This window comes from Meriones unguiculatus, chromosome 15, assembly GCF_030254825.1.
Source record: "Meriones unguiculatus strain TT.TT164.6M chromosome 15, Bangor_MerUng_6.1, whole genome shotgun sequence".
Taxonomy (NCBI): domain Eukaryota; kingdom Metazoa; phylum Chordata; class Mammalia; order Rodentia; family Muridae; genus Meriones; species Meriones unguiculatus.
Genome location: NC_083362.1, coordinates 46999406 through 47025163, shown reverse-complemented (window position 1 = coordinate 47025163; position 25758 = coordinate 46999406). Strand labels below are relative to the sequence as shown.

Here is a 25758-nt window from a genome sequence, read left to right as displayed (position 1 = left end):
TGCTTCTGAGGTGTGGCTTACATGCACAGGGATGAACACTGACCTCACAGAGAACACTGTGAATGCTGTCACCATTTTCAGTAGTTAAAAGCAAAGTACCCACAAAATGTAGACATTGAAGTGCATAAATAGCCACCATTAAAGCAGAAAAAAACTTGTGTGTATTTTGCTTGTGTGTGTGTGTGTGTGTGTGTGTTTTAATGTATACCAATTTGCAGGGCAGCATATTAGGAAATGGCAATCCAACAGGGGCAACAAAGGGGTCACTCCAGGCACATTAACACAATTCGCTTCCTCTTGGGGGCTTTAAGCTTGTTCTCAGTTGGAAACTGCAGGAGAATTTGCCTAAGTGGAGAACCCTAAAGACAGGAGGAGGAGCTTGAATAAAGAGAAAACAAAAATTACCCAAAGGTCTTGTCTTTCCATGTCTTTGGAGGTTGCTCACCGAAGGATTATTTCAAGCTCCTTGCATGTCATTTTCATTGCTCTATTCATCCTTAAACTTTGTCAAGTGCAAGAACAGATTTTTTTTTAAATTAATAAGGGGAATTTATTGTAAGTGAGGAGAAGAAAGAACAAGCATTGCAGCATGTAGGCTAGAAAATCAGAGTGAAATATTACTCCTGAGTTCTAGAGTCCAGACTAGTACCTGGGTTAAACAGGCAATAAATTCATTAACTGAATAAATAGACAATAAGCGAATCACTTCTAGGTATTTGGGGGAACTTGTGTATTCTGTACCAGCTGCCACTGAGAGAAAAAATTGAGGATCTAAACCTAACTTAGAGGTTCTCAACCTGTGGTTGCAACCCCTTTTCTGGGGTTTTGTTGAACAACCCTTATGTAACAGGGGTTACCTGAGACCATCTAAAAACAAAAACATTTACATTGCAGTTCATAATAATAGCAACATTACAGTGGCAACAAAAATAATTTCATGGTTGGGGTCGTCACAACAGGAGACTAAAGGATTGCAGCGTTAGGAAGGTTGAAAACCAGCAGTCTAAATCAAAGAGGCCACATCAAAGAATCAAATTGACCAATTTCTCCCTTTTTTTATATCTAAAGCCTCCTACCTTGGTATTAGTGCTTTGCCAAGGCTGCAGTCTTTCTCTCTCTTCCAAATCTGAGACAAGCTGTGTAACACAAAACCATCTAGGAGGAAGCATTAGTCTTATAATGTAAGTGAGTTGCTTATGCTCCAAAAGTTACTTATCGGTAAAATAAGAACATCCCTGGGGAGCAGTGTGAGAGATACAATGATATAATCAGACATGCATCATCTAAGCAAAAGACATTGTTAATGTTGTTATGAGGGAGCATATCTGCATTTTGGGCTTCACATTTAGTTCAACATTACCTAAATAACAACAGGTGTTCTCCTGTCTGAGAGTTATGATACATTCTTTCCCATACTATGAGCAATCAATAAAGGTTTGTAATTAGTGGAATTTGACATGGGACTTTCTTATCACCAATTCGAGGTTCCTCTCTTTGGCTCCAGTGTCTTATTTGTCTCTAGATGTGTTCATTTTTTTGTTTTAGTAGGGTATCTCTGTCCAAGTATATATTTGGTAACAAATCAAAATATTTAGAAGATTCTGAAATTTTACATAATCTTCTTTGGTAGATACCACCCGTTCCCCAAAGAGTTATGAAGTGGACGGACGTGAGTATCACTACGTGTCAAGGGAAACATTTGAAAGCCTCATGTATGGGCACAGGTAAGGTTCCGAACCCAATTCTTTCCTCTGGCTATTTGTCAGTAGTTCATTTTTATTCATTAGTCAGCGTTCTTGGCAGGAACCCCTCATTTCTGAAGAGTTGAGAAAGGAATATGCATTGATGTGTTAGAACCAAACAGTCAGGTTGGGGAAGGGGGCAGGCGGGCTGCAAGCTTCAGAGAAATTAAGTTTTCTAATTTTTCTTCTGCTGAATAGCCACACATTCTTTTTGTATTGACAAACCTCACGTGTTCTAACCATCTGTGTCCTTGTTTGCTTTCTGTTGCTAAGAAAAACACTATGACCAAAAGCAACTTGGGGAGGAAAGGGTTTATTTGGCTTACACTTCCATGTCACAGGCAATCACTCAGGAAAGTCTGGACAGGAACGCAAGACCTGAACTTGGAGGCAGAAACTAAAGGGGAAGCCATGGTGTGTGTGTGTGTGTGTGCGTGTGTGTGCGTGTGTGCGTGTATGTGTGTGTGTGTGTGTGTGTGCGCTACACACTGGTTTGCTCCTCCTGGCTTTTTCAACTACCTTTCTTACATAACCCAGGACCACCTGCTCAGAGGTGACATCGCCCACAGTGGGCTGGTCCCTCTGACATCACTCATTAACTTAGAAAACACCCTCACAGGCTTGCCTACGGGTAATCTGATGGAGGCCAGCCCTTGGCTGAGATTCCCTCTTTCCAGGTGACTTTAGCTTACGTCACATTGACAAAAAAATTTAACAGGCACAATCCGAGTAACGACTGCTGATATTTTACTTGCGGAAGGTTGTTTCCTTTGTTATACTCTTACAGAATGCTGGAGTATGGTGAGTACAAAGGCCACCTGTACGGAACTAGTGTGAGTGCTGTGCAGGCCGTCCTCGATGAAGGGAAGATCTGCGTCCTGGATTTGGAGCCTCAGGTGGGTCTGTGGTAGAATAGTCCCATCACCTTAAGGTCACAGATGCATGTAACAGTCTATGTTGCGCGCATGTACTCAGGATACAACTGAGTCACTTTACTCAGCTAGACTTTTAAGACGAAGACCACTTCTCACATTGCAGGGCCAGGTTGTCCCTTGAAGTGTAAATTGGCGATATTATGCTTTAGTTGGAGAGAAAGTTCTATTTTTCACACCCAGAACTGGAGCCTAAGTGAATAGCCATAAAAAAGTTCTGATCTTTCCTGCTTTGACACTGAGCACAAACTTGTTACGGTGACTTCTGTGGAAGATGTTGCCTTATAAAAAGGCAGCGCTCTATGCTGGCATGTGCTAAGAGCAGAGATGAGCTAGCTGAGGTATGATTGATACTGTTTGTGTAGACTGTTTTTCTGATCCTTGCATTATCTTCATTTATTTAAGAATATACTTAGCTTCCCCCTGATGGCACTGCCCTACCAGGCCACAGGGGAGGAAGATGAACTCAGTCCCCATGTGAATAGGTAAGCCGGGGTGTCTGGGTAGGAAGGCCCCCCTTTTCTGAGGAAATAGGGAGAGGAAGGATGCGGTAGAATGGGTGTGACTGGGAGGAGAGGACGGAGGGACCTGTGACGGAGATGTAAATTGAATTAATAAAAAAAATGTAAAAAAAAAAAAGAGAACATACTTTGTGTGCTAAAGAAAATGAAGGGAAAAGCGGTATGTTCTTCCCTGAGTCAGTTAGCAGTGGTCATTCAGATGTAAGTTGTGAGGTGTGAGGTACTGGCTAAAGGAAAAGGAAATGAGGGCAAAAATCGACCTTTCCTGAATTTTTGTTTGTCATATGAAGTCATATAGAGGAGGTTACTCTTAGTAAGCAGCATTTTGTCATGTGTAAGACTAATTTCAGTATTTCAATAGCCAGTCATATCTAGAAATAGGAAGGAGCAGGATCCTAACTTAATTTGATTCTAGAACCAAATATGTTAAAATGCTTAGATTTTATAAGAGATCTTCAGTACCTGTGAGCCTGTGATCACGCTGACTACAGGAAGCCCGGACTTCTATTTTTAATTTTTAAAATGGGTACGGTGGGTATGAGAAGGTGCTTGTGTACAAGCCAGAGAAGAACTTCTGGCAGTCAATTCTCTTCCACAGTGGACTCAGCAGGCTCGCACGGCAAGTGCGTCTACCAGCTGAGGCCATCTTGCTTGCCCACTTCTGTTTTTGTTTGTTTGTTTTTTGTTTTTTTAATTGTGCGCTTAATTTTTCTGTGTAGGATATTCAGTTGGCTCGCACCCACGACCTGAAGCCCTATGTCATATTTATTAAGCCACCCAACATGAGCTACATGAGGCAGTCTCGGAAGAATGCTAAGGTTATTACTGACTACTTTGTGGACATGAAGTTCAAGGTAAATCAAGTCAGAATCGAGGGATAGCTTTCAGTTATGGCTAAGCGGGAAGTGGTGGGGCCAGCTTGGCCTCAGGGCCTTTCAATGTCTTCATTTTCATTTGACTCTCTCCTCAGGAGCACTTCAATAGAATGGTTTAAAAAAAAAATCACTGTTATTTCTACAAGGTTTCTCTGAGTAGTATTGGCTGTCCTGGAACTTGCTCTGTAGACCAGGCTGGCCTCAAACTCACAGAGATCTGTATCTGCCTCTGCCGGCTGAAAGTTTTAATGAGTAATGTCTTTATCATTTATCTTTTTCAGCCTGGCAGTGTTGGCATATGCCTTTAATCCCAGCACTCGGGAGACAGAGGCAGGTGGGTCTCTGTGAATTTGAGGCCAGCCTGGTCTACAAAGTGAGTCCAGGACAGCAAAGTCTACATAGAGAAGCCCTATCTTGAAAAACAAAACAAAACAAAAACCAAAATAAAAACCTAAAACAAAATAAAAAACCCCAACGATTTACCCTTTTTATTAGTTGTCACTTACAGATATTAAAATAAGATTTAGCAAATGCTATGATGCTATTTTTTTTTTTTTTTTTAGCTTGACAAAAACAGTCTATTTTCTAAGTCTTTGGGGCTCTTAAATTTGTGTCCTTCTTGGGAATAGTGGCACACACTTGAAACCTAAGCACTTGGGAAGATGAGGCAGGAGGATCACAAGTTTAAAGTAGGCCTGGGTTACATAAGAAAACTCTGCCTCAAAAATCCAAAATAAGAAAAAAAGAGAAAAGGGGATGGGTTGGGTAGAGGAGAATATAGGGGACACACATTTGATATAACTGTTTTTTATAGCCTCACACCTTTGCCAGTATAACACCTCATGTCTTATTGCCTGTGCCATTCATATTTTTTCAATCTCTCCTGAAGGATGAAGACCTACAAGAAATGGAAGAGTTAGCCCAAAAAATGGAGAGTCAGTTTGGCCAGTTTTTTGATCATGTGATTGTGAATGACAACTTGCAAGATGCGTGTGCCCAGCTGTTGTCTGCCATACAGAAGGCCCAGGCAGAACTGCAGTGGGTCCCGGAAGCTTGGGTTTCCCCTGGCACTGAGTCTTAATCAAAGTCTCCCATTTAAAACTGGAGCCTCAATATCATGTCTGACAGATCCAGAAAACAGCAGTGTCTGGCCAGGGGTGGTGGATTAAATCCCAGCACTCAGGCAGCAGAGGCAGGCAGATCTCTGTGAGTTCAAGACTAGCCTGTTCTTATTCTGAGTCCAAAAAACAAACAAACAAATAAAAACAACAAACAAACAACAGCATTTGATCCATTAGAACCACAACTATCAAGTGATGCAGCTTATTGTATGGCTATAAATAGATTGTCTGGAGCTATTTATTTGGCACTCAGGCAATTTTCCCACCGTTTCTCTCTATGAACTCATGGTAGCAGTGTGAATAATGTTAAGTCTCTGGATGCGAGATTATTCATGTGAGAATTACAGATTTCATGTAGTTTGTAAGCTTTAGCTTTTAAAGACCTCTTCTAAATAAATCAGACAATAGCTAATGACAGAAACCGTATTTTACCTTGTGAAATATTGTCTTTTTTCTGTTTATTTTTACAAAAGTGCCTAGTTGACCAACTCAGCAAGAATGGTTAACGCACACATCTAAAAAGGAAACCTATGACACTTACTTCCAAATCAGCAACGAACACTGGGCTAGTCCTGGGGGCCTGTATATGTGCAAACTCCAAAATGAGGGTGTTGTCTGTTCCTCTTCTTTATGTCCACACTTCCTTTCTGAGAACCTGTTTTTCCAACTGTCCCCTTTGAAGAAACTATCAGAACTGCACATATAAATTACAGCAGGGTGGCCGGGAATCTGGGATGAGCTGTAGGGCTCGCCCTCCAGGCAGCGCCCTGGCAGGCGGGAAGCACGCCTGGGAGTTGGGGGGCCTCACCAAGCTCCCCAAAGCCGCGCCTCCCTCCCGTAGGTCCCGGGAGGCCTCGGGCTAGCCCTGCGGAAAAGCCCCGAGAGGGTCGACTCGGGGCCTCCCCTGGAGGAGGGCCGTGGGGTGAGCGATGAGGGGCGCACGGCCCATAGTGTAGGGTGCCCTAGCTTGCAGTGAGCACCGCCGAGCCGGGAGTGGGGGGTGCGGCGGGACAGTACCCCCACCAGGCGTCCCGTCCTACCCAAGATCCCCCGCCTTAGTCTGCGTTGCCATGACAACGCCTCCCGCCGGCTCCGGGCTGCCAGCGAAAGGAGGCTGTTTCCGGCGGGGAGTTTGGATCCGGATCTGGTCGGGCCGTGCCCATCCTCGCGCAAGCCGAGATGATCTCCCGGGAAGCTGTGGGTGACCCCCCTCCTCCCGACGCCGAGGCTTTCCCTTTAGGCTTAGTTTGAAGGCTCTCGGACGGGTCGCCCCAGAAGCTCCCGCGCGACGGGTGGCGGCGCTTCGGGCCCGGCAGCCCGGGAGGGGCGGCGCGATGACGCTCTGCGCCTGCGCCGGGGCGGGCGGGGCGGGCGGCCGGGCGCAGAGCCCTGAGCTCTGCCTCGGCCGCCGGAGACGATGGGGAAGAAGCAGGTGGTGGGCGAGCCTCAGGTACCATTGAGCTGCTGTGGCTTTCGCCTTCTGTTGAGCCGTCCTGGCTTTGAGGGGCTTAGAGTTGCGGTTTCTAGATGGGCGAGGTGGGTCAGGTTCTTTTTTGCGGGACTTTTGAATCCGCTTGCATCTTGTTTTCCAGTTGTCATTTTGACTGCTGGAGAGCATTGGGATATCCTTCAGGGTCCTGACTCTGTAGCTTTTTCGCGAATCTGTTTGAATGAATACAACAACGGATTGCTAAATGGGGGCAAACGAGTATCTAAAATGTAAGCCTTTGGAATCAGGGTCTTGTGTAAGCAGCATGAGGCACTTCAGATACTGTTAGCATTCAGTTCTTTTCAAGATTTGTTTTATGAGTGTTTTGCCTGCGTCTGTGTGCACCACTTATGTGCCTGGTGCCCGCAGAAGCCAGAAGAGGCTGCCGGTTTTCCAGGAACTGGAATTACTGACGGCTGTGAGCTGCTTGTGGGTGCTGGGAACTAAACCCAGGTCCTCTGCAAGAGCAACAAGTGCTGTTAATGGCTGGGCCATCTCTTCATTCTAACATGAGAGATTTCAGAAAGCTTCTTAACTAATGCTCCCAGAACTTGCAAGCAGGACTTCTTATTCAGGTAGAGCAGTGTCAGTTATACCCCAGCCCCAAAACTTCTGCTCTAAAATATGTTTTCTTTCTCTCTCTCTCTCTCTCTCTCTCTCTCTCTCTCCCTCCCTCCCTCCCTCCCTCCCTCCCTCCCTCCCTCCCTCCCTCCCTTCCTTCCTTCCTTCCTTCCTTCCTTCCTCTCTCCTTTCTTATTTATTTTACATATGAGTGCTCTATCTGCATGTATGCCTGGAGCCAGAAGTGGGCATCAGAACCCGTTATAGATCGTTGTGAGCCACCATGTGGTTGCTGGGAATTGAACTCAGGACCTCTGGAAGAGCAGACAAAGCTCTTCTGCTGAGCCATCTCTCCAGCCCTTAAAATATGTTTTCTGTTTCTAGTTAAGGTAAATTTTTTAAAAAAGCATGCTACTTTGTGGCATAAAACCTTAGCTGGCTTTATACTTAGTAAAACAAAACCCACATTCCTTCCCTTGCCCTACAAGGCCCTAATTAATCTGGCTTCTGCCCTGCTGTCCTTTGTAACTGTGCTCCAGCCTTCCTGCCTTTTTTTTTTTTTTTTTTTTTGTAGTAGACTAGGCTGGCCTTGAACTCACAGAGATGAACCTGCCTCTGTCTCCCTTAGTGCTGGGATTCCAGACAACCACTGTGACTGGTGTTGCTGCTCTTTTTTTTACCTAGAGCACCTGGTACCCAGTCTTTCTTGAAAACCTTAGCATTTGCTCCTCATTGCCTGTTGTTTTGACTCAAATAACCTCAGAGAGACTTTCCCTAAGTTGCAGCTTTCATTCCTTGTATATAGATCTGATAAAGTATCTATACACATATATGGTATGGCCTAGTTTTATATGCGTATGTAACATTATCTTCCAATACTCAGCCGCTAATGGAAGTTCTGTAAAGGGAGGTGAGCTCTGTTTTGATCCTATTCTGAATGCTTGCAATAGGCCAGATTGGTGGGCTGAAATGTAAAAAGAAAAGAAGTTTACATGGGATGTAGAAATGAAGGAACAGATCTAAACTCAGGAGTAAACTCAGTTTACATCGCCACCTCCCACGTGTCACTGATAAACGATTTTCAAAAGATTTGACGATAATTACTGATGCATTTAATTTTGTCACGCCCGAACAATGAGCTTTAAAAGAGCAGCTTTGTGGTACTTAAGGTAAATGAAGGTAAGATGCACCAAGCTTTTATTTATGAGATTTTTGTTTCTCCCTCCCCCATAGCTTCCTCCACGAGCCCTTCCGCCTGTGCCAAGGTAAAAATAATTTACAGCGTTTCATTATTGAAGTTTAAAAATGTAAAGAAAGTGGAAAAATTGAATAGTATGGTTCAAAAAATGTAATGCTTTGGGGGATGGGGGGCACCTTCCTGGATTTTTTAGGAAAAGTCCTCCTAAAAATTTAGAGGCAAAAATTAAATTTGAGTCATGAGAGTAATTGTTATAAGTAATTAGCTAGAAAAGCCTTAGTCCGGCATGCTAGAATGACGAGTCAGTTCTGAATGTGCTAGCGTCCTGTTTACCAGACTTCTCCCGAGCCCCTGGTGCTTGTGGGGATAGTTCTGTCAGAGCCTAAGCTGATTACCACCAGACCAAGATGAGTTCTTAATCTGCTTAGTCCCTTTAATTAACAGACAGTAGGGAATATATATTTGTGCCTTCCAGATATTATTTAGCAGTGCTATTAAACAACATACTACTTACAGATAATAAGTTAGTTTATAAACCAGCAGACAGGATGTGAAAGCTAGTTTATTTTTCAGGTTGTAATAACATAAGTCAGTATTCAATCAAACAATAAAGTAGATGTCTAATTAAACTTCTTTCTTTCTGTCCTGCTGATTACATTTGATCGGGCTCATGTGAAGTGCTATTCAAGGTGAGTGAGTTTATCGTGATGTAAAGGATCCTGAATGTAGTATTTGGTGTTCTGAAATAAGCGTGAAGATAAGGGTAGTGGCGTGCACCTCCGTCGGGAAGGCGGAGGCAGGGGGACTGAGCTTGAGGCCCGCCTAGACTGCCTAGGAGGAAATGTGGAACCTGGGGACAGTGGTGGACACCCATAGTCCCCCACTTATGGGCTGAGGGAGGAGAGCTTGAGCCCAGGAGAAGGTCAGCATTGGGCAACAGTCAAACCTGGCCTCATTGTTATTATTATTTGATTTGCTTCCTTAGTTCTACTGAGAACCGGATGTGATGCTATAAAATTACAGTGCCTGCTTGTCGCCACAGTGTCCCGTGACTGCTATTTTAAAGTGATGTCTGATACAGTAACAGACTGCTCTTTGCAGTTCCAAAGTGTACCCCTTGGCTTGCTCATAGCTCTGTAATAGACTGTACGTTTTCTCCTTTAGTCAGGGTAGGCAACTAACAACTCCAAAATTTTTATTCACTCAATATCTTGCAAGTCTGGTAGAAATAATACAAGGTCGGACCACCAGGATGGCTTAGTGTTGAAGGCACCTGCTGCTAACCTGAAAACCCGAGCTTGAGTCTCAGAACCCACACGGAAGGAGGAAAGAGCTGACTCCTGCAGCTTGTCCTCTGACATCTGCATATGAGCTGTGGAGTGCACATTTCCGTGCATGTAGGAGCATGTGTGTGCATGCATGCATGGGCACACACACACACACACACACACACACACACACACAAACACACAAATATAAATGTTAAGTTTTTTCTTTGAAGAAAAAAACCCAACTAGGTTAATTGCAAAGTTGGCTGGGCAGCATTCCAGAGCAGCTGCCTTTGTTAATGATGTTGTGAGACCGAGTCTGCTTTTGTCCCATGGTTCTGACAGTCTGATACAAAGCTTCCTGCTTTGACACGCAGCTGGCACATATGTGACACCTGTCCCTTCTCCCATTCAAGTACTGACAGGGCTACACCCTGCTTAGGTCCTGATGTCAGCAAGACCAGGTACCTTCAGTGCTGCAGACAGACAGACACACAAGCTGTCTATTCAGCCTCCTGGCCAGAACCAATCTAGACTGTACCTCAGTCCAGGGGCTAGAGACCGTATGGGACCACTTTGAGACAGGTTTCTCCGTGTAGTCCTGGTTCTCCTGGACTTGCTTTGTAGACCAGGCTGGCCTCAAACTCAGAGATCCGCCTGCCTCTGCCTCCCAAGTGCTGGGATTAAAGGCCTGTGCCACCACGCCCGGCTAGATGGACATTTCTTTATTTCTTTTATTTTTTTTTAATACTGTATTATTTCATATGTATGAGTATTTTGCCTTCATCCATGTCTATGTGCCACTTGTGTTCCTGGAAGCCAGAAGAGGGCATCAGATCTCCTTGAGCTGGAATTACAGATGGTTGCGAGCCCCCATCTGGATGCCCGGAATGGAATTAACTTAGGCCGTCTGGAAGAACAGTCAGTGTGCTTAACCATTGACAGTCTCTCCAGAACCCTTATTATCTTTTTTTAAAAAAATAATTTATTTAATTTTATTTTATGTGCATTGGTGTGAGGGTGTCAGGTCCCTTGGAACTGACGGTGCAGACAGTTGTGAGCTGCCATGTGGGTGCTGGGAATTGAACCTTTGGAAAAAGGCAGTGTTCTTAACCACTGAGCCATCTTTGCAGCCTCCAAGGTGGACATTTCTTGAGCCCACTTTCTAAGTCACAGTTGTAAACAGCACTGGGCAGCAGGATGCTGCTGGCACCACAGTGTGGCTGTCCTTGGCCCTGTCAGTTTCTTACCTTTCCTCCCCTCATATGTAAACATTGGTTGGCTCCAGAGGAGGGAGTCTTCCTCAACAGAAGTCTGTTCCAGCTGATTCTCTGCCTTTGTTGTTGTTCTTTCTGTTTTATAGATGATATTCCACTTAGTCATCCTAAGAAAAAGAAATCCAGAACAAAAAGCACACTAGGTAAGGCGGTCTGTGTTATGGGAGGTCATGGGTTTTCCCGGGACCTTAAGGATGGTCAGCATCACAAAGTACAGAGAGTGAAGGTGCTAGGGCCAACAGATCACTAATATGTTGAGGCAGGGGTCAAGGCCATGGGTAGCCTGGAGACCAGTTAGCTATGTTCACAGAATAAAGCACTGTGCCACCTACGCTTCGCAGTCACAATGTTGTTGGGTTTCCTGGGTCTGGTCCCTAGATAACGTAGGTAGTTTACAGCTCCAGTTGGTTCTAGATCCTTGAGCACAATACTAGATTTAGAAAGTTAAGGGATTTTTAACTCTCCCCTTCTGTGTTAGAGCAAGACCCTGAAGGCAGGGCCGCATCACCCATTCAAGCTTTAATAACAAGCAGGCCCATGAAGCCCTTTTCCCAGAGCTGTCTAACTGGTAGTCCTGGAGGGTCTGGTAGTAACTCAGACCCAGCACGTGTAGAATTCATCGCCCCCAGCAGGCAGTTTTTGGTTTTCACTATTTTCCTAGTGGGCCTGAAACCTCAAGCGTCACCCTTAGTTGGTATCTTAACTTCACTCTTTACTATGGCTTTTTTGTTTTGTTTTCTTGTATAAAAGGAACCATTCTATAAGTATTGGCTTTTTATAGAGCTTTCTAGGTATCCCGAAGCGGTGACTTCGTAGTATTATAATATGAGTTAATCTTTATATTACTATAATTGTTCTACTTAAAGGTTTCATCCAGAGACTGTTGTAGCTCTGCGTACGGTAGTGGGTGTTGGGGCAAGTGTACCTAGGGTGGCCAGCAGTGGGAGGATTTGTGCTGTTGACAACATGGGCTCTGCTAACTTGCCTTCAAGGACGTTTCTGTCATTTTCTGCTACCATAAAGCATTGGAGCGTCACCTTCTCTAAATCCCTCATGAAACAACAATGTCAGCCATTAATTCAGTAGTTTATTTTCAATTTGCATTTCTCAGCCATTTTTTTCCTCTAGGAGAACCCAGCCCCGCTCCCCACATGCTATACAAATGACCTCTGCCCCCACATCTCAAGCCCAGAGTTGACCTTCCCTAAATACTAGTGAGGCTAAGAATAGTCTCCCTTACCCCCCCCCCCTTTTTTTTTTAGCATATTTTTAGTTTTTGTAGGCAGAAGAAGGTAGTCAACAATGATTCAAATTTTCCAAATGATGTTGAAATTTGGTTAAAAGGTTTCATTAGGGGAAAAGTTGAGACTCCTGAATGACCCAAGTTATTAATTCATGATGACTTCATCCCAGGCTAACTTACTAGTGAAGGAATGAGCTGTGGAGGCTGATACAGGCCTTCGGGCAGGGACAAGAGTGCTGTCTGCGTCATTTTAATTTGTTTGAACCTTTGAAAGCTTGGAATGCTCCGAAGCAGTTTCTCCTCCTCTCCCCTCTTCCTCAGCTTTCCTCTTCCTGTGTTTATTTCTTTTCCACCATAAAGCCTAAGTTAGAGGTGAGGAGGCACAATGTCATTATCGAGGTACGGTTCATGAAAGAGAAGGTGTTGATATGCAGAGAGCATCGTGGTTCTCTTCGTCCCATCTTTCTAACTCTGCTCAGGTTGACACCTTCATCTGCTGTCTTCCCGCAGCTACGTCTTCTTCGGAAGGCCTTGCTGAGCCTGCTGCTAACAGGTGGTCCGAGAGCAGTGAGCCTTCCGCTGCGGAACCCAAAGCCTACCCAGAAGCTCCTGTTCAAAGGAGACAGAAGAAGATAAGACCACCTCCCGGTATGTGGGGAAACCAAGGTTAGATGGGGGCAGAGGCTAGGATTTCGGACCTTATTCCCGTAGATGGGTTCTTGCTTTCTTCCTGAAAATACCCATCGCTTCAATGCCAGTGATGCAGACCCCTTTTCAGGTCTCTTTGGTGATGTATATGTAGTATATGAGAGAAGAAATAAAAATAAAAAAATCAAAAATCAGGCCTAAGACAGAAAGCTCAGATCTCGGTGCACTAAGAATTTAGTAAATCAATGGCCATTTCAGGTTAATAGAAATAAGATGAATTCTGTACTAACAATAATCTAATAAAGCAACAGTCACTATTTATTGTGTATCTGTCACTCAGGCAGTGCTCTCAGTGTAAACAAAAATGTGCGTGTGTGCGTGTCAAGTTGGCAATGCTTTTTGATTTTTAAATCTGAAACTGTTGTGTTTAGTTGAGCAAGTACATACTTGTAATCCCAGCACCTACAAGGCTGCGGGAGGGAGGAAGTTTGCAAGGTGTAGGACATCTCCATAACGAGTTCCAGGCCTGAGTGACAAAGCAAGAGCTTGTCTCGAAAAAGACTGCAGCGCACACACACACACAATCTCATGCTGATAGGAACGGGCACACCCATACTGGGATGGGAGCATACATCTCCTTGGCCTGTCCAGACATCTAAGACGAGAAGCAGCTGTGATGGTTGACGCACTCAAAGGTAGAAATGGGTAACAACCCGAACGCTGTGATCCTGGCAGCACAGTCACAATGTATGTAAATAAGTGGGAAGCGAGCGCTGGTTGGGAGGATAGGTCAGGTGAGCCCAGTGTCCTGGGAAGCCGTCTACGCAGTGTCGTTGACTCAGCAACAAAGCTTATGAATCGGTATGCACTGGAAGGATGTCGCTTTTATAAGAACACACTTCATTAACTTCCTGTGCTTGCTGTAACGCGTTACCATAACCTGGGAGACGTCAAACAACCATCATTTATTTCTTCATGCTTCTAAAGGATAGAAGTTCAAAATCAAGGCGTCCACGAGACCAGGCTTCCTCCAGACACTCTAGGGGATGCCTTCCCTGCCCCCTGAACTCCCAGCGGTGGCTGTGGATGCATAATGCCATCTCCCATCTCCCTGCCATCTCCCATTCTTCTCATTTTGTCTGTTTCCCCAGTTCTCTCCATGTAAGACAGCAGTCACTGGTTTTAGGGTCCATCCTCACCCAGCATGACCCTGTCTTAACTTCTTTATGTCCACAAATACTCTATTTACAAATAGAGTTTTCAGGTTCTCGGATTTATGACTTGCCTATGTGATGGCACATGCCTGTCTTCTCAACACTTTTGAGGCTGATGCAGAAGGACCATGAATTCCAGGTCACTGTGGGCTAAGAAGTGAGACCCTGTCTCAAAAAGACAAAACACAAAAGAAGAGAAAAATCTAACCAGCAAAAAGCCCAGATCAAAAAACAAGTCACCAAGGAGAATCAGACCAAAGGAAGTCTGGGCCACGGGCAACCTGTCACCGCCATTCTGAAATGCACTCAGCCCTGCACATTTAGCCCAGGTTTTAGTTTTGTTTTCTTGTTTGTTTGTTTTAATTTTATTTGCTTCTGAGACAGGGTCTTGTGTAACCCAGACTAACCTCTGATGGTAGCTGAACTTCCAGTCCTCCTTCCCCACCACCTCACGGCTGCTGGATTACAGTGCCCACGCTTGCCCTTTGCAGTGCTGGGGACCGAACCCAGGGCCTTGTGCATGCTAGGCAAGCACTCTGGCAGCTGAGCTCCATCCGTAGCCCCAACTTTTGAAGGTTTTACAGCTCCGGTTCTTGTGGTTTACCCAGAATGACCACTGTGTACTGTTCTATCTATATTGTCTCTCTAGCCAGGCTGTATTTCACCAAAGTGGAATTTGAGGTGTTGAGCTCGCCTTGGGGAGCTGGTGTTTTCAGACAGGAAGCATGGCTAGTGGTTAGATGGCTGTGTTGTTGACCTGTTTGAACTTGATGGCTGCCAGGGTCCGTGTGCTCTGAGAAAACCTGCTTGCTGTGTGACTGGCCCGTTTGGGAGACCTGGATGATAAACAGTTCCCAGAGTCACACCAGACTGTACTAACCTGTAGGGGCGGCTCACTGCGCCTTTGTCCACCTGCCTTAGTTTATGAACACCCGCCTCCCTCCTGGGACTCCGGGAGTTTGGTAAGTGTAAGTGTGTGACTCGCTGTCAGGTAAACCCTGGGGGTTTCTAATGAGCTTCCCGCACAAATTCTGTCTCTCGAGTTGCCATAACTTGGTGCTGGAATAACAGGCATCCGGTTCGGCTCCGCTGATGGAGGAACGTTGGGCACTGGACCCGAGTCACCTGGGTCTGCTCTGTCCACTTTTTTTTTTTTTTTTTTTTTTTTTGCTGGTTTTGCTTTTGCTCTGTCACAGTAATAACCTGTAACCGTGAGCACAGAGACTTCTGAGTTCTGTGCAACCTGCCCGAGAGGGGCCAAAGCTGGAGCTACCCCAAATATGGAGATTAGATTAGTGTTTTGTTTTGTTTCGTTTTGTTGGGGCAGAGTCTCACTGTGTGGCCCTGGAGTTTTACTATGTAAACTGGAGTTTTACTATGTAGTCCAGGCTAGCCTCAGATTCACAAAGATCTGCCTATCTCTGCCTTCTGAGTACTAGGATTAAAAAAAGGCACTGCCACACTGGCCAAGTTTTTCAGTTAAAAAATTTTACTCTTCTATTCTTTAAATATATAATTTCAAGTTTTCAAGTCACCCAATATGGAAAAAATTAAAAAAAAAATCCTAGCTGGGCATGTTGGCATACGTCTTTAGCAGAGAGTTCTCTGAGTTTAAGATTAACCTGGTCTACATAGCAAGTTACAGGGCAGCTGAGGCTACGTAGTGAAACCCTGTCTCCACCAGCTACACTGCCCTTAGTAGAAAATAATTGACCAAATTAAAATCTTAAGGTTATCCTGTATAATACAAAAGTAGTGTACTGTTTTTCTTTCTGCCGTGTGGTCATGGGACACATCTTATTTTCAGAGCCGGAGACTTCCTTCACTGAAAAGCCACCCGGTCCATCCTTACTGCGGAATGAAAATGGCATTGATGTGGAGCCTCGTGAGGAGGCGGTCCTTCCAAAACCTCGAAGAAAGGCAAAGTAATAGTTTATTCACCGTTCGAGCCCCTCCTCGGAGCCAGGGCTGGTGTTTCATGTAGAGATCCCAAAGAGTAGCTCCTCGCTGGGGCTTAGCAAACTCTGTGTCTGTGTATGTCAGGACAGGTTACATTACAGAAATGAGCTGATGTGATGAGGAATTTGAAAAGAATAACACTAAAAAAACCAAAGAATAGTGTGTAGAAATAGCATAAGGACTCATCTCTAAAAAAGCGCAAGACAGTATTTTCATAGAAGTTGCAAAATGCGAGGTAAAGATTAATAATTAAAGATAAGCTACTATGACTCGTTTTTTTCATGTTAATGGAAATTAAATTGAGGCATTTTACAATAAGCATAACCACTGTGTTTTAACATAGAAGATTAAATTCATATAAAATACAATGGTATACTTTAAAAATATGCTGGAAGCTATATAACATTAATGTGTGTACTTTGCGTCTGCAAACAATAAGCAGGTACCTTTGTAATTTTATGATTTTATGTCAGGAGAAATCTAGTCCAGTCAGTGACTGTTTCCTAGATGAGAAAACCGAGTTCCACAGAGATGTGGGCAGTTACTAACAAATCTATTTGAGTAAACAGCGTTTTTTGTTTTCACTCCAAGTTCAGGACTCTTTCCATTACATTCATGGGCAATTTCTTATGTGGGTCTTTAAAAATTCAAGCATTATCTATTTTCTTAAAGATTGCCCCTGATTTCAGGAGAACCCAGCCAGCGGAACTGCAGTATGTGAATGAGCTGGGAGTAGAAGATGAAGACATAGTGACAGAGGAGCAAAGCGCCCTGGAACAGCAGTCTAGGTTCACGGCACCCACTGGCATTAGCCAGCCTGTTGGCAAAATATTCGTGGAAAAAAGCCGTGAGTAGTTTCTTGTTTTGGATTTCAGTTGTGCTAAATACTAAATACATGGATACACTAAATACATGGATCCCTTTAACCTGGTGATTATAGTTCTGATGACCTGAATGAAGGAAATAATAAAAATTAGTAATGAAAATTGACACCCCAAACTAATCACGACACTATTTTTCCTCACTGGATTTTATTGATTGAAAATATATTTTTTCCATACATTATATTCTCATTTCAGTTTCCCTTTACCCAGCTTAGGTGTTAACGTGAAGTAACAGCATCTCGCTCCTTTGAGACAGGATCTCTCACTGGGCTGGAGCTCACCAAGCGAGGCCAGCTGGCCATTAGGCCCCAGCAGCTGTGCCTCAGAATGTTGGGGTTCATTCCAGGCATGGCCGCCTGCCCAGCAATTTTAGGTAGGCTCCCGGGATCAAAGTCTGGCCTTTGTGCTCGCACGGCAAGCATTTTGCTAACCGGGCTGTCCCTCATCCCCTCTTTTTTAGAGCAGTGTGACCTAGTCATTTTTATTCTGTTTCCTTCATTTGAGTAACTGATAAAGGCGTTCATGGTTCTGTTACCTATCCAATAAAAAAATTTCTTTTGAGAAAATTATTCTTTTATCTCTCAAAATATCTGAGCAGTGGGTTCTGTGAGGGTAATTGGGATGGAGTCTTGTCTGCTTCCTGATCCGTTTCTGGGTTGCAGCTCCTCAAGAAGAAACCCCTAGCCACAGTGCAGGTGTGACACCCCCACTCCACTCCCGCACCTCAGAACTTTATGAAGTACCCCACTTCTCTCCTGCCGGTTCAGAAAGCTGCGCCGTACACTCCGACATCTTTCCCAAGAGTTCTAAAGAAAGTTTCAAATAAAAGCTTGTCTCGGTAGTGTAAACATATTAAATTTTTAAGAAATGATTTCCTTTTAAAAACCTATTTTTTATTTTATGTGTGCAGGTGTTTTGCTGAAGTGTACTGCACATGTGTCTCATGCCTGCAAAGGTCAGAAGAGGGCATGTAGCCCTTAGAGCTGGAGGTACGGTGGCTGCACACCACTGTGTAGGTGCCGGGGACTGAACCCATGGCCTCTGTAAGCGCAGCAAGTGCTCTCAACCTCTGAGCCATTCCTCTAGGCCCCAGCATTCCAGTGTTAATGTTCCCCAGGTCTCTGCAGTACTTCCAGGTCATGCTAGAGGCTTTTACATTTAATTCTGAGTTGGGAGTTTATTGTTGTATTTTATTAAATACAGTTAACGTATTAAATATAGTTGATTCATAAAATCGTTATTTTGACAATTGGCTTTGGGTTGAGAAGAAAGCTAATTCGCATTATTTTTTTTAAAGATGAAGAAATGGTATGTCTGAGCAGCCAAAGGTGAAAGAAAAGGAAAAAAGTTACAGTCAAGGATAATTTTTAGATTACAAAAATTATCAAATGTCAACCTTAGTTTCAGCCCTCCTTTTAATTTTTAAGCATGGGTGCTTGTGCGTGAAGCCTGTGAGGTTAGGACAAACTCTGTGGATGTGGTTCTGCCCCTCTGCCTCTGTGTGGATCTAGTGGCCACACTTAGGTCAGCTGGCTTGACCCAAGGCAGCACCTTTACCTCAGCAGCCACCTCTCAGGCTCCTTATTTTCCTGTTAAGATTTTATTTCAATTAATTATACATGTTTGCGTCTGAATCTGTGTGTGGGTATGTGGGTGTGTGTGCAAGTGCCTGTGGAGGCCAGAGGGGCCAGATCCTCTGGACCTGGGTTTGCAGATGCCCCTGGACGATCACTCTTGCCTGCTGAGCCCTGCTGAGTCTCCTCAGCCCTGGCTTGATCTTACAACAGAGCGTCATGGAGCCAGGCGGCCGGGACTCCAGTGCTGGTGGCGCAGGCTCGCACTGTTAGGCCGGCCGAGTGCTTACCTGCACAGTGGGTTCTTCTTGCCAGTCGTGAGTAACGTGCTCTCTCTGTTGTGCACCCCCAGGGAGATTTCAGGCAGCGGACCGTTCAGAGTTGATAAAGACCACAGAAAACATAGATGTGTCGATGGGCACGAAGCCGTCCTGGACCACGCGCGATGTAGCACTTTCCGTACACCGAGCTTTCAGGTGGAGCCTTCTGTTGATGCTTACTAAGCAAATGTTAACCAGACTTCATTACTTAAGACAAAAGGAAAAAAAAGTCTCGGCTGTTCCATACTTTAGACAAAATTGAGGATGTAGCATGGCGTATAGGTTTATTTTTGTAGACATTCCACTTGTTCTCGTCATGATAGGTTAACGTTTGTTATATTTGAAGAGCTTTTAAAATACCTTAGCTTTTCATTTGAGCGACTGAGAGGAACTTCAGCCCTTCTCTTTGCAGGGTGGTTGGTCTGTTTTCCCACGGCTTCCTGGCTGGCTGTGCTGTGTGGAATGTCGTCGTCATCTACGTTCTCGCGGGAGAGCAGCTGTCGAACCTCTCCAGCCTTGTGCAGCACTACAAGCCCTTGGCGTATCCGTGCCAGAGCCTGCTGTACCTGCTGCTGGCTCTGAGCACAGTCTCAGCCTTTGACAGGTAAGGCTGTGTGGGCCCTCTGCCTTCCCGCAGGAAGACACGGCGAGCAAAACGTGTTACTAACCATGACTCTTCAAGATAGGACTGCAGGGTGGGAACGCTGTCATTTCAAAACCAGCCTTTGGGTTAGCACGGCCTTGTCTTAACTTTGCTGTGTGTGCAGAGATCCTGTTTGCAAATGAAGTCAGCTTGTAAGTGCTATGGTTAGACCTTCAGCACTTATCCTGGGGAACACAAGTCAACCCATTTAAAAAAATAAAAAGAAGTCAGTAGGCTGGAGAGATGGCTTAAAGATGGTGGGTAAAGATGCTGCTGGTGAGCCTGATGCCCTGAGTTCGCTACCCAGGACCCACAAGGTGGGAGGAGAAAGCCAGCTCCTGATAGTTGTCCTCTCCCTGCACATGTGCACCCTAGCCTGAGGTGCATGTGCGCATGTGTGCATACATGTACCCACCTGACCACACAAGCTAAATAAAATCAGACACATGCACAAAATCCTGCCTATGTATTGTTGTCACAGTTTGCTTCTCTGTGTCTGCGATAAAGCACTGACCAAAAACAGCGTGGGGAGGAAATGGCTTCGTTTACCACACATGTCCTAGCCCCTCATCAGGGGAACCCACAGCAGGAGCTCAACAGGACAGGAGCCTGGAGTCATGACCTGAAGCAGGGGCCGTGGAAGACCGCCCTTACTGGTTTACTGTCCATGGCTTGCTCGGCCCACTTTTTAAAAAACATAGCCCAGCGCCACCTGCCCCAGGGACGGCACTACCCACGGTGAGCTGGGCCCTTCCACATTGCTTCTTAAACAGGAAGGTGCTCCCGTGGAACTTGCCTACAGGCCAGTCCTCTGGAGCCATTTTCTCAGTGGAGGTTCCTCAGCTCCCCAGACGACTAGGTCGCATTGACAAACGCTAACCAGCACTGCAGTCTAAGAGTCTGACAGGAAGAGGAGGAAGCTAATGATTTTTGCAGATCAGGATTAAATTGTTTCTTCACGTGTTTTGATACTAAGTAGTCTTTGTGTTAGATATCTTCCGTGGCCTTTAAGGTAGACACTCTCGTGTTTAAGTTTAAACCTTAGCTCCTTAGAGACGGAAGGGACGGTGGCCCTGGTGGCGGGGGGCTAGAGGAGGGAAACCAGCAAGGGGAATAAGGCTGGTCTCCTTCGAGCTGCACGGTGACGCCGTCCACGTCTCCTCCTAGGATTGACCTTGCTAAGACATCAGTAGCAATCCGGAACTTCTTAGCCCTGGAGCCAACGGCTTTAGCCTCTTTCCGTAAGTAATAGTTACCTGGATAACTGCTATAACCGAGGAGCGATTCTGTCATTTTGAATCGAGAAAAAGATTTTACAGAAGTTTTGTATTATTTCTTCATATAAACCATCAATGAATTTGTAACTTAAAACCTGGTAGGAGTGATTTTGATAGAGCTACATTTTTGTTTTTGTTTTGAGGCAGGATCTCTTACATAGCTCAGGCTGGCCTTGAACTTTCTGTGTGGTTGGGAATAGCCTTGAACTCCTCATCCTCTTTGCTCCCCCTTAAGAACTGGGATTTGCAAGGATGCATCGCCATGCCTGATTTATAAGTGGTTCTCATTAGAGGATCATTTAAATGACTTTCAGAAGTTGAACTTCTATGTGAAGTCCTGGGTTTAATGCCCTGCACCAAAAATAACAAGTAAAGTTGAATTTTTTGGCCTTCATTACTTATTTAGCTTTTGTGGCTTTCACTTGGCATTAGGCAGACATGGCTAATATACAGAAGTAATTCTGTATAATCATTCAGCAAGGTGTGCTTTATTTTGACCTGTAAGAGCCTGTAAGTTCCATATAAACGGAGTTAAAATTATTAGTAATTTTACTTTTTTTCCCCTCAGTGTACTTTACTGCTCTAGTGCTATCTCTGAGTCAGCAAATGACAAGTGACAGAATCCACCTTTACACACCTCCCGTTAATGGGAGCCGCTGGTAAGAATTCATAGTAACATTAGCAGTTATGGTAACAGCAGCAACGGGGGGAGGGCTAACGATACCTTTCCACATTTTCATCCATAGATTAGGAGAGGCCACATTTCTGTTTATAATAAACCATGAAAAGAGAAGATCTTTTCTGTTGGCTAATGGAGAATGACCTTCCTAGAGACTAACTATTGTTTTCCTGGCATGGGGGTTCAGGTAGCCCAAGCTCCTTATGTAGCTGAGGCTGGCTTTGAACCCCTGATCATACTGTCTGTGCCTCCTCAGTGCTGTGATTATAAGCATGAGTCACCACACCCAGCTTATACCTGGATTTTCATTTATTTATTTGCTTTTGAATGTTTTAATTACATTTTTATTTTTTATATTAATTACAGTGTATTCACTATACCTGGATTTTTAAATGGACTATTTTCTTTTAAAAAACACGGTTTTGTTTTTTTTTTTTTTTTTTAACTCTTCAAGTCATTGTGTAATGGATTGGAGGTGTGCTCTATGTCTTTACCCCAGGCAGAGAGCCAAATACTACACGGTGGTGGAGAACAGAGCCTAAGAAAGGAGTTAGTAGTGCTGGGAAGAGAGTAAAGGAGAACCAGCATTTGCAGATGAGCTGCTGGGTTGACCAGATGGCTGAAAGTCCAGTTTAAGTGAACAACAGTCTCTTTTGAGAGGGAATAGAGGTAGGCTAAGAGAGAAGGATGATTATCAGTTGAAAAATATTACCGTGATGTTTGAAAAGAACTTGCTGGGACTCTTGAGGGGAGCCCCTGACTGTCATTACACTGACGTAGAGAGGTCTCTTCAGAGTGCACACGGTTCCCAGCCCTGCAGGCACGTGTCGCGTTTCTTCTGTGCTGTTTGCTTGTTTTAGGAGGATCGCACCTTATTTCCTACTTGGTATGAAATGGTGCTCTCCCTCTAGGAGAGGACTACGTTTGAAAAGTTTATAAAACAGTTACGTTTGGACATGGGAGCAAAAATGAAGGCCTTTCTAACGAGCGCTTCTCTGTCTAGGGCAGCAGAAATTGAGGAACAGACTCTCATGCCGTGGATCATAGTGAACTTGGTGGTGGCCCTTCTGGTTGGATTATCCTGGCTTTTTCTGTCTTACAGGCCAGGCGTGGATCTCAGTGAAGGTATCAAGCTAAAAAAAGATAAAAGTATCCTGCAGTTAATGTCATGATTAGTCTTCCAGTAATAGTTTCATAACAAACACATTTAAAATCAAATATCAGAAGGACAGTGAGAATAACAATGTCTCAGAGTGTCAGAAGAAACAGGGGCCTGGAGAGTTGGAGCCTGGCAACACTGAACGAGGGTCCTTATCCTTCCCGAAGCTGTGCCTTCTGGGGATGCTCAGGTTGCTAAGGCTCTGCTGTCATCGTGCTCAGTTGTCTTCACGTGATGATGCCCTGCTCCATCAGCGTGGCCTGTCACACACGGGAGTCAGTGACTCTCATCTTGTTGGCACAGACCCTTGTTTCCTTGTCTAACAGTGCTTTCTTGTTTTACCTTCAATGTGCCCCGCGAAGTCTCTAATCTCTGGACCCAAGGCTCTTTCCAGAACACCAAAAGAAGAAAACTCCCATTAGCACGCAGCTAGCTCATCAGCAAATTCTCTAGGAATGCTTGGGATTTTAGCGTAGACTGTCCTCCCTTGACAGGGCTTCCACATTTCCATCCATTCACACATGAGCACTGTAGTTCCGTCAGCTTCACCCCTCTCTTCCCCTCTAACTCCTCCCAATTCCCTCCTTCCAAATTTGTGACCTTTTGTCTATAATTTTTTGTTACATTATAGATGTAAATATGCATATGTGAGCTTGTACATGAATATACAGCCCGTTTGTCCCTGTTGTGTTTTCCATACGTACGTATATATATATATATTATAGCAAACCGGAATGTAATTTCCTCGTGTATTTCACTCAGGAATGTACCTTTGCGCATTGTAATTCTCATGTTGTTCCACTACACATCCTGCCGCTCCCTCCAGTTTGCTGTATATTGGACTTTGGACCTGGGTAGCTGGTCGGTTGTCCACAGGCTTGTTATGCAGACTCGAGGCTCCGCCTTCAGATCTCCAGTATCCGGGGAAAAGCCAGGCGCAGGGCTGTGCACCTGTAGTCGCAGCACAGGGAGGCAGAGGCAGGTGCTCCCTCGGCTCATGGCAGCCGGCCAGCCAGACTGACGAGGTCCTGGTTCAGAGAGAGAGACGCCGGCTCAAAAACACGGTGAAGGAGAGAGGGCAACACCTGATGTCAGCCTCTGGCATGTATACACGTGTGTTCACATACTCATGTGAACATGTGCATACTACATACCTACTCATGCACAAAAATGTTGCCCATTAGGTACTTTGCCGTTTTTTTTTTCATGAAGTACAGTTTTTGAACATTCAAAGAATTTTTTAATCTAATGGTTTATATCAGAGGACTTTGTTTTCTGTATTTTCAAGGTTTATTTATTTTTTTATATTTCTTCACATTTTAATAATAAATTCTATTGTTGTGCAGAATAATAGTGATTACAGCTCCTCCTGACGGCACTGTGTGTCGTTGCTGGGACTGACACTGTTTCCGGCTGCCTTGTGCAGGGTTCGGTCTCAGTGGCAGTGTGTATGGTGACTAGCAAGAATTCCAGAAACCTGCCGTCTCTTAAGGATGGTAATTTAAAAAGTGAAAACAAAATGAGGACAACACGTAGCGCGTTGGGTCTTTAGGAGGTGAGGTGGGATAGGCTAGCAGAGTGCTGTAAGGAGACACCTAGTGTCCGTTCTGAAACCCCCACTTCTCTCCTCCACCGTAAATCACCCGATCCCTACAGAACTAAGCCTCTCAGCTCTTTATTGACCCTAAGTGACTTAATTTTCTTGGTAAGATGTGTTACGTTGTCTTTGTTTTGTGTAGTTTATCTTAAGAGGTTTATAATAAATTTAAAACTTGAACTTTTAAAATTACAAAACATGCACAATTGCTGTTAGCTTCGCTTTTAGAGTAAAAACTCCCTGAATAATTAATCTTTGTGCTTGAGTACTATATATAAATCAGGATTTCAGCAGACTCTGACTAAGCTGAAAAACTGTTCTGAGGAGCTGGAAAAGTGTTTTAAGCATGATATGTTCGTTTTCTTCTCCAGAGCTAATGTTCTTTTCTGATGTGGACGAATACTCTGAAAAGAGAATCCAAGCACCTTCATAGTGCCGACCCCCTTCACCACAGTGAAGGCCTCCAAGACCCCAAGAGAAGAGCCGCAGTAACCACCTGCATTTCCCTGCTCTTGTTTTTAAGTGTATTTTTATAAGATATGTGTATGTGTATTTATAATTGAGCTTTTGTTATATAATACTGAAATGCTTCTGGAGATTATGAAAAATGTTTAAATTATATCTTTATACTAAGCATTACTTTCCATATTACTATCCCTTTAGTGATACAGGAGATAATGGGCTAAAAAAAAGGCAGGTGAATGTTTTTGTTTCCTGTTCTCACAGATTTGCTATATTCATGATCATTATCAAAAAAGTGCCAATGTAGAAAAGCCCTAACTTCAGCATCATAAGATAATATACATCACGTTTAAGTGTAAATTTAGAGACGAGGGTAGAAGGGAAAATGCCTTCATTTTATATTTTTGACATTTTACTGAGCACACTGCAGTATATAATGTGTGTTTTCTGAATCTGCCCAGGGTTGTGTATCATGTAATAATTATGTTGTCATTTGAATTGAAATATGCTTTACTTTGTGGATAATAAAACAAATGTATCTCTTTGAAAAGCTTTATAAACAGAAGATTTTTCCTCTTTAAATATGTGCCCGTTGTTCTATCTGGTCACACATCAGAATTATGTAGGGAGCTTTGGAAATCATCTGTAACAGCTAGGAGTGGTGCTGTGTGCCTAGAGCCCAGCACTTGGTAGGTGGAGGCAGGAGAAGCAGTTCAGTGCCACCCAACCTCAGCTACTCAGCAAGCTCCGGTCCAGCCTGAGCTACATAAAAGCCCATTTCAGAAACCAGAAGCAGCACCAACAAACTCAAACATAGCAAAAGAGACGCTGGGCCATGAATGCCAGCTCAGGCTTGCGGTTTGGGGCTAACCTCTGCAGGGTCTCTCACCACCCTGCCTTTTTACAGGTGATGGATTTAAACCTAGGGTTTATTCTGGTAGGCCAGGGCCCTACCATTGAGCCACACCCTTGGTCTTTCTGTTCTGTTTGTTTGCTGAGAAAGGCCTTGCCTTGTATCCCTGACTGACCTCAAACTCCTGATCCTCCTTCGCCACCCTCTTGAGTGGTGAGATTGCAGGGTCCCGGTTCTTCCTATGAATCACAAGAAACATGAG

At 44.4% G+C, this 25758-nt stretch overlaps 2 protein-coding genes across 6 annotated transcripts in view; both read left to right on the top strand.

Annotated features, from left to right (window-relative positions):
* Nucleotides 1–5586, top strand: part of Mpp4 (MAGUK p55 scaffold protein 4) — a 36633-nt gene extending 31047 nt beyond the window's left edge. The window contains exons 18-21 of the mRNA XM_060367862.1: nt 1631–1724; nt 2530–2638; nt 3915–4049; nt 4960–5586. Of these exons, the coding sequence (XP_060223845.1) occupies nt 1631–1724; nt 2530–2638; nt 3915–4049; nt 4960–5151 (530 nt within the window). The 3' untranslated portion in view covers nt 5152–5586. The remainder of the gene's footprint in view (nt 1–1630; nt 1725–2529; nt 2639–3914; nt 4050–4959) is intronic.
* Nucleotides 5587–6269: 683 nt separating this feature from the next.
* Tmem237 (transmembrane protein 237) lies at nt 6270–25225 on the top strand. 5 transcript variants are annotated; one of them, XM_060368410.1, is made up of 13 exons: nt 6270–6388; nt 8475–8506; nt 9118–9128; nt 11071–11127; nt 12738–12875; nt 15897–16014; nt 16738–16895; nt 18859–18982; nt 19239–19430; nt 20637–20710; nt 21315–21405; nt 22429–22550; nt 24553–25225. In XM_060368410.1, the coding sequence occupies exons 1-13, from the start codon at nt 6371–6373 to the stop codon at nt 24612–24614; spliced, it is 1197 nt and encodes a 398-aa protein (XP_060224393.1). In that variant the 5' UTR covers nt 6270–6370; the 3' UTR covers nt 24615–25225. The 5 variants fall into 5 exon arrangements, with proteins under 5 accessions (XP_060224393.1, XP_060224391.1, XP_060224392.1 ...); XM_060368409.1 differs by lacking the exon at nt 6270–6388 and adding an exon at nt 6554–6641; XM_060368411.1 differs by lacking the exon at nt 6270–6388 and adding an exon at nt 6602–6727.
* The last annotated feature ends 533 nt before the right edge of the window (nt 25226–25758 follow it).